This window comes from Clarias gariepinus, chromosome 25 (assembly GCF_024256425.1).
Source record: "Clarias gariepinus isolate MV-2021 ecotype Netherlands chromosome 25, CGAR_prim_01v2, whole genome shotgun sequence".
Taxonomy (NCBI): domain Eukaryota; kingdom Metazoa; phylum Chordata; class Actinopteri; order Siluriformes; family Clariidae; genus Clarias; species Clarias gariepinus.
Window position 1 is genome coordinate 24,030,667 of NC_071124.1, and position 8,386 is coordinate 24,039,052.

At 41.1% G+C, this 8,386-nt stretch overlaps 1 protein-coding gene across 1 annotated transcript; it reads left to right on the forward strand.

Moving 5' to 3' along the window:
* Window positions 1-366: 366 nt before the first annotated feature.
* On the forward strand, window positions 367-4,935 carry ptger4c (prostaglandin E receptor 4 (subtype EP4) c). Its single transcript, XM_053486699.1, has 2 exons — window positions 367-1,269; window positions 3,368-4,935. Exons 1-2 carry the CDS (start codon window positions 391-393, stop codon window positions 3,965-3,967), a joined length of 1,479 nt encoding a protein of 492 aa, XP_053342674.1. The 5' UTR covers window positions 367-390; the 3' UTR covers window positions 3,968-4,935.
* The last annotated feature ends 3,451 nt before the right edge of the window (window positions 4,936-8,386 follow it).

The following is an 8,386-nucleotide window of genomic DNA, read 5'->3' on the forward strand; positions in this document are numbered from 1 at the left end:
TTCCACATTTTCCACCAAACTTCTCAAAGAATTAGGAAGTATTTTAATGCACTAAATACAATAAACTTTGTTTTGATGTTTTTTGTTGTTGTGCCCCAACACACCCAGTTTTTCTCCTTCTCACCCTTCAGGTCCCCCAGAGTGCCCCCCAGTTCCCCACTGGTGTGTTGAGTGAGAAGCCCACCCGCAGCAGTGACGTGTGCTCCATGAAGCGTGTCCATGACATCAGGGATGCTGCTGTGTGGAGGGGGGGGGAGGGGGAGGGGGAGGAGACAGCGCTGGAGTTTATATCCACCTGCAGCTCAGCTTCAGTCCAGTGTGACGGGGACGTGAACCCGGACCTGGTCATGAGCTCCTCCCGGATTCGACTGTAGACTTTCAGTTTCGACCATGACCGACTCGGTTCTGAGCGCGCACGCGAACGCGTCGGCGGCGGTCTTCCTGACTCCCCCGACGGCGCCCCCGACCTCCGCGACGGCGCCGCGCGCCCTGCGCCTGGACTCCCGCTCGCTGGTGATCTCGGCCACCATGTTCGCCGTGGGGGTGCTCGGGAACCTGGTGGCCGTGGCGGTGCTGTGCGTCTCCAAGAGGGAGCAGAAGGAGACGACGTTTTACACGCTGGTCTGCGGCATGGCGGTGACGGACCTCCTGGGCACGTGCTTCACCAGCCCCGTGGTGATCGCCACCTACGTGGCGGGTCGGTGGCCCGGCGGCGCGCCGCTCTGCCACTTCTTCTCCTTCTCCATGCTGTTCTTCGGCTCGGCCGGGATGTCCATCCTGTGCGCCATGGCCGTGGAGCGCTACCTCGCCATCAGCCACGCCTTCTTCTACTCGCAGCACGTGGACCGCACCGTGGGGAGGCTCGCCCTGCTCGGGGTCTACGTGGTGAACGGGGTGCTGTGCGCGATGCCCAGCTTCGGCTTCGGCCGGCACGCCAAGCACTTCCCGGGGACCTGGTGCTTCCTGGACTGGCGCGCGCTGGACACGCGCGGCGCCGCCTACTCCTTCCTGTACGGCGGCTTCGTGCTGCTGCTGATCGCCATCACGGTGCTGTGTAACTGCGCGGTGTGCCGCTCGCTGGTCGGGATGAACAAGAAGACGCGCGTCGTGGCGGCGGCGGCGACCCGGGCGGAGGCGCACACGGGACACCCGGCATCCAGGCGCGCCTTCAGCAAACTGCCCGCCGTCGCCTCGGCCGCAGAGATCCAGATGTTCTGGCTTCTAATTTTCATGACCATCGTATTCCTGGTCTGTTCCATCCCTCTGGTGGTGAGCATTAAAAAAAAAAAAAAAAACTAATTATAATTTAACCTACTCTTTATTACAGATTTATAACAGAGTAATAAAGTTACGCCAGGTAGCTTTAGAATTGATAATAAAGTAACTTTATAGTCTATAATAAACTATTAAAGTTAGGCAACTAACCCTCAGGTCTGCTGGAGATGGTCTTTATAACCCAAGAAAAGTCTTATTATAGGCCCTATTCAAAGCGAATTTATTATCTGCGGTGTTAACATTTTTAGGGCTTGAACACGTCCTTAATCCTAATAATTTCCCACATTTGATTAGTTTAGATTAGATAAAATTAAATTCAACTTTATTGTGCAAAGTTCATGTACAGAGCCAATGCATCTAACCAGAAGTGCATAAGTGGCCTATTTACAATAACGATGTTATAACAAAAACAGAAGATGCAGTAGGTAATAAAGCTATATACTGTATAACTGTGCAAACACTGTACACTGGATAGACATGTCAAGAAGATAACACGCACAAAGAGTGGCATGATATACAGTACATATCTACATATATGATGACTTTTGAATGATACAGTATACACAGAATAAGGGTTTGGATCTTAGTTTAAGGATCTATCCAATGAAAAAAAAGCACTTTTGTAAGATGCTCCGGATAAGAATGTGTCTAAAAAAATGTAAATGGATAAACATGGGTGGAATATACAGTACAGTAGTGCAATGATATGCATAAGGTCCGGAGATGTTCTGCAGTCCCACCTGCATCCACTCAGACTTCTCCTTATTATTGTTGTTGTGGAATCTTTTGTATAGGTTTTAACAAAGAAAGGTAATTATAGTGTAGTTTTATGTAGTTAACAGTGTTTAAGGTGATATACTTGGACTACTGATGTGGCTTTAAAGCATTCCTCATTAAAGCTCCATCACCTGCACCTTACCCAGGTGAAACCAGTATTAAAGAAGCACAACGTGGTACGAGCATTTTTGTTTTTGGTGTAAAACACAAACAAACAGGAAAAAAAACATCATTTGTTTTGTTTTACAACATTTTGTGTCATGTGATGTTAAATTTATTGGTATTTTGATACAAGAATTTTTTATTTAAAAAAATGTCACTATTTACTATTATATAATCCGTTTATATTTAATGTTTGTGCCATATAGAAGCATGGTTTAGCACTTCATCTTTAAAACATTGTGGCAATTTAAGATACATTTTCATTTGTTTACAGGTTTGTAGCATTAATTAATTAATTAATTAATAACAGAATGTAAATAAATTTTCTCCATGTAGTAGATGTATTAAATAATGCCACATTAATTTAATTTAGACTAAAAAAAAAAACACTAATTGGCTCTACTCACTCTGTCTAACTAGTTTGTTTAGCTCCATAGTTCTAGCCACACAAAAGGACACAAAATTGCTAAGACAGTTAGCATTTAGCAGTCATTCAAAATATTAATCAAAGCTACATCTAAATCCAAAACTTGTCTATTAATTAGAAAATCGATTGGAGAGATTTTTCTTTTATGGCGACTTGCACCACCAGGGTCTGGGTTCAAGTCCCACCTGCATGTTCTCTCTGTGTTCTCCGGTTTCCTCCCACAGGCCAAAGACATGCAGATTAGGCTAATTGGCGTTCCCAAATTGGCCATAGTGTTTAAATGAGTGTGTGAGTGTGTGTCTGTGTGTGTGTACCCTGTGACCCTGTACAGAGGATAAAGCGTTATAGACGATGAGTGAGTGAGATCTTTCAGTGAAAGTTGAACCATCAAGGTAACATCGAAAGTTGCTAAATGCTTAATCATGCTAGATAAAAAAAAATAATAATAATCTAAGTGAAGAAATAAAAAAAATGTTATTCTGGTGATATTAGTGTAGCTGTGACTCCACAATGTCTTGAAGAGAAATGTCTTATATTGGTGGTGAGTTTTGTTGAGTCAGCATTTGTGATGTAGCAGTGGAATATTCCGTCTGAATACACGACTAGCGTGTTGCTAATGATTTTGGTGACTAAAGTCAGTTTGCTAATGTTCATTCTGGAAAATGATGTCGTTTTCTGACGTGACTGGTTTAATAGCAATGACTTATTTGTATTTTTCCCTCACAGGTTCGTATCTTTGTCAATCAGCTCTACGGCCCGGCATACATCGCGGCAGGCCTGCAGCCAGATTACCGCAGCGATCTTCTCGCCATCCGTTTCGCATCCTTTAACCCAATCCTGGACCCCTGGGTTTACATCCTGTGCAGGAAAAACCTGTTTAGCAAATGCTGCGAGTGGATCAAGCGCACCATGGACCTGAGCAGGGAGAGTCCGGCACGTAAATCCGGCTGGGTGCTCGGGCAAAACTCACCGCCGTCGCTCATGCACAGCAACGCTACCAGTTACGCCTCGCTGCGTGGAACCTCGCGCAGAAACACCGGGATTAAACTAAGCACCATAAACGCCAAATCGTACGTGGACTTGAGCGTACGGCAGGCCTGGGACCTGGACACGGCCGCGGACGACTTTCATCCGTTCAGCGTTCAGCAGAGCCTGGTTCTGGGCTCCGAAAGCGAATCAGCGTCTGCATGCGAAATGATGACCGTAAAGACATCCGGTCGTGTCCAGGCCACTGCGATGTCCTGCTCAAAAGTGTGTGAACACAAAGCTGTGATCGTCACGTGCACCTTCAGCACGCCGAGTTCCTGTGTGTCTGAGGAGTGCTAAAAAACATTACATACTCTGATCCAATTAAGAGCACAAAGACATGCGCTTTTATTAAAGGATTTTGCCGTTTACGCCACCAAAACATCTCCATGCTGGTTATTCATCCAACTTTTAACAGACAAAACCGGTGAGATGGTTTCCTCTGAGCAGTTGTTCCTCTGTGCACGTTCATACCATCTGAAGAAATTGTCAGTTCTGTCACCCATGGCCTCTCTAATGTGCTAGCAATGTTGTTCATATTAGCATGGCTAGTTGAGAAGGCTCTATGTGCATCTAAATCCTTGGAGTTTTGAAAAAAAAAACATTTAAGATGAGATGATGGTGCTTGCAAACCGTGATTTCTGAAGGACACGGAGATTTGTAAGATGATGCACGTACGGTATGACGACACTGCTGCCGTTTTGTTTGAACAAACAAATCACATGACCAGAAGACCTTCGTTTCCAGTGTGAAGTTGCACAATTGCGATTTTTCAAAACTTTATGCCAAAAATTTGTGGCGTGGTAAACCGTAAGTAACAAACAGCTATAACAATCCGGTTTACGTTTCCATTTAACACACATCCTGGGTTTAAGTAAATCAGTTATTTTTCTGAAAGTCATGACTACATTAACAGAACGTGAACGATACGTTAACAACCACAGCGCTCATCACGTGCACACTGGACACAGACTTACGACAGGACATCAGACGCCTTCTATGTCACTGTGATCTGATTCATTTGCATACAGTAAAATAAATAAGATGAAACTGTGATTTGACACAGTAGCTCTAGGAAACGTGGCTTCAATATGGATTTTATTTCTTGCTTGACCAAAGAGCAATCCAAAAATATGAAATGTTCATGCTTAAGGGTGTGAAATTAAATGCAAAATGAAGTACATGCATGATTCTTTTCTAAAAAGCACTCAGGCTCTTGATTTATTAATATTTGTTGATTGACACACACAGAACACTTCTCTCCTCTGCACACGCTAACACAGTCTAACAGTAAAGTAATTATATATATATATATATATATATATATATATATATATATATATATTTGTTTTTTTGCATATAAATTTAAGTTTATAATGCCCTGACTGTAACTCGACAGAGGAAAATACCTTTGTGACTGCAGGGTTCCTGCTTCCTGTTCACGTCCCCTTTCCTTACACACATAAGAATCTTACACTGTGCTGTTTGATTTTTTTATCTGAGGAACCTCTTGTGTAAAGTTTTCCACCCTCTGGTCAGACCTCTGTCCTGGCAGTCGCTGCTGGACTCCGAGGTGAGACCTGACAGACACTGTGTTTAAACGTCTTAACGTTCCTCGTCTAAAACCCAATCACGTTCTTAGCGCGCACAGACTCTTACTGATGTGAATTCTGTGAATTGACATACTTTTGATATATAAAACGATCCATTTATAGAGATCGAGGAAAAAGCCTATTGATCCTACGGTAGACATATTTCAATGTCTTCGCTATTTTTTTTTTTATAATGTGAATGTATAAAGGTTTATTTATGGACGTGCTGTTATTGTTTGTTGCAGTATAAAGCTGGATTTGCATGACTTTAATGACTTGTAAGACTGTGAACAATGTATTATTGAAAATAAAAAATGCTTGGATTATTCTTTTAAAAGTCCTTGACTTGGAATAAGATCAATTCCCATAATAATGAATAATAATGTTTCAGACTAGCTAGGGTTTCAGCCAGCAGGGGGCAGCAGAGGAATACAAAATATAGTTTTTTTTAGGATAAATATAGAAACATTTCTATAACTAAATATAACTCCTTAATAGTTTTGATCTCTAACAAAGGAACCACTCACTCACTTATCGTCTAGACCGCTCTAACAGGGTTGCCTATCCCTATCCCAGGAGACCTAGGGCACGAGGCAGAGGTTTACCCTGGATGTGGTGCCAATCCAGCCTAGAACACACACACATATACACACTTACAGCTGCATTAGTGGTTAACACTGTCACCTTGCACCTCCAGGGCCGGGGTTCGATTCCCGCCTTGGGTCTGTGTGCACAGAGTGTGCAGGTTCTCCATGTGCTTGGCGGGTTTCCTCCGGGTTCTCTGGTTTCCACCCACAGTCTAAAGATGTGCAGATTAAGCTAATTAGCGTTTTCAAATTGCCTGTAGTGTGTGAATGTTGTGTGAATGTTGAGCGAAGGTTCTACCACGGTTGTATAAATGGTAATCACCACTGGCCTCCACGGCCCCTAGTCAGACTACAGACGTTCCTGGATGGATGGATGGATTTCTCAGTTTATTTTGCTTAAGGCTAGCTAGTTGAAATATCACTTATTTTTTAACGTATTTACTACAAGGATTGTAATCGCAGCCTTCATTGAATTAATCAATATTTATTTGTATTTACATTCAGTTGATTATTAACTGTATAAACTGTTTAAAATATATTTTTTACAATGCAATTTATTAATAATTTTCAATACTATTCTATTAAACTGACACCTGTATTAACATATGGTCACCACCAGGTGTCAGCGTTGTGTGGCTTTTTAAACAATTGCATGAACTATTTTTGTTTAAACTGTTTATATATATATATATATATATATATATATATATATATATATATATATATATATATATATATATATATTTTTTTTTTTTTTTTCTAAACTCAATATTAGTTAAGTGAGATTATTTTGGAGAGAAGGAAAAACCTGCATTCAAACCTACATGAGGTTATTTAGTAAATGTTTAAACCTTTACCCACAATTACAGGATAGAATAACAAATGTTCTCGAGAATCTGTGCAAATATTTATCTTTTGTCAAATTCCCCTAAACGTCCATAATTTACAACATTGCATGAAGCCAGCTTCATAGTTAATTACAGCATGCTAATTTTAACATTTCTCGCTTTCCTACATCATTTTCTCACTTCCATCAAAATAGTTGATTCTAGATGACGTGTCTTGATGGTGTTTTGCAAAGAAAGAAATATTCCGAGTGATTTTTGGCAGCCAGGAGGCGGCACGGTCCTGTGATGTGGTGTGGTCCGTCACAGGAGCACAAAAAACACAACCTCCTTTTCCACCTGCATATGTTTCCAATAGCATCCATCTATAGAACCATCAGAGGGGCCCCATCTAACATTAATTAACCTTAACCACACAGAGCGGTAAGAAGAGGTAAAGAGCCCTGAGCCATGGTGAAGGTGGGCTCATTAGGAGATGCCCGGCACATGGAAACGTTCTTTATATTTTGGTGTACGCCAAAAGTTACGGCTTTTAGACCAGGAATGATAACTATTATACAGACAGACAGCTCCGAGCTTTAAACAAGCAGCAACATTATCAGAAAAACCTGCTGTGTTGGTGCATTAGAGGGAAACTCCACCCTTAATGACTTGCATGGTAATATTTATGAATAACATGTGATCATCAAAAGCGCCCAGATTTATTTTGTAACTGTTTTACCTTTTTTTTTTTTTTTTTTTTAGGTGAACATGCCGGTCTATTTTAATAGCGTCCTATATAACCCTCAATGCACAACGACTGACTCGCTGCAGCGGGGTTAGGAGTGATGCAGCAGCACTTTAAGTCTAAGCTTATAAAGCTTTAACTTTTAAAATAAAAAGATGCTGATAAAACGCCACCCTATATTTGAGCCTGTTTACATTTTTTCTTCTAATAAACGCCACCATTGTTTAGCTTTCTAGGAACATTTCTGTCCTCTTGTGACATCAGCAAGGGACACACCTGCTAAAATCTCAAAGAAACAAAATAAAAGCACAGCACTGATGATTACTCAGCAGCAGAATTACTAAGCAGGTGAAATATATCAAGACACATCGAGACAGCTTTCAGGTCCATTTTTATTCCTTTAAGCTGCAGAACTTTTGGATTTTCAGTTCTCACTGGTCCAAAGGTGTTGACTGATTTTTCCGGCATTAGTACAGCTGGTTTAAATAATGGTTAATGTTTATTTTGTAATCATTGATATGGTGAAGAAGATGTTGGCATTTTGTAAGAGTTGGAGGTAAAGCTGTGTGACGCATCATACAATGTTTTTCGACATGTTCAGGACCGAGCAGGTTTTCTTTTTAGTTAAAAAGAGTAAAGTAAAGACTAGAACAGGAACACATTTGTTTCTTGGATGTTCTTCGACATTAATGGTAGCTATAAATTCATCAACCATTTTTTAATAAGTATGAAACGTAACTGAAAGATTCCCGTGGTATAAGAATAATAATTTAAAAACACATTTTGTTGTCAATTCTTTCACTTTAACTGCACAGAACACACAGTGCTGTACTCCCGACTTATTCCTGCTTATACATGGCAGAGATGAAAGAAAACACGATGCACCTTAAATAAAAAGAGCTTTATTTCTATACAGGGATGTACAAAAATAAAGTAATAATAATAATAATAATAATAATAATAATATG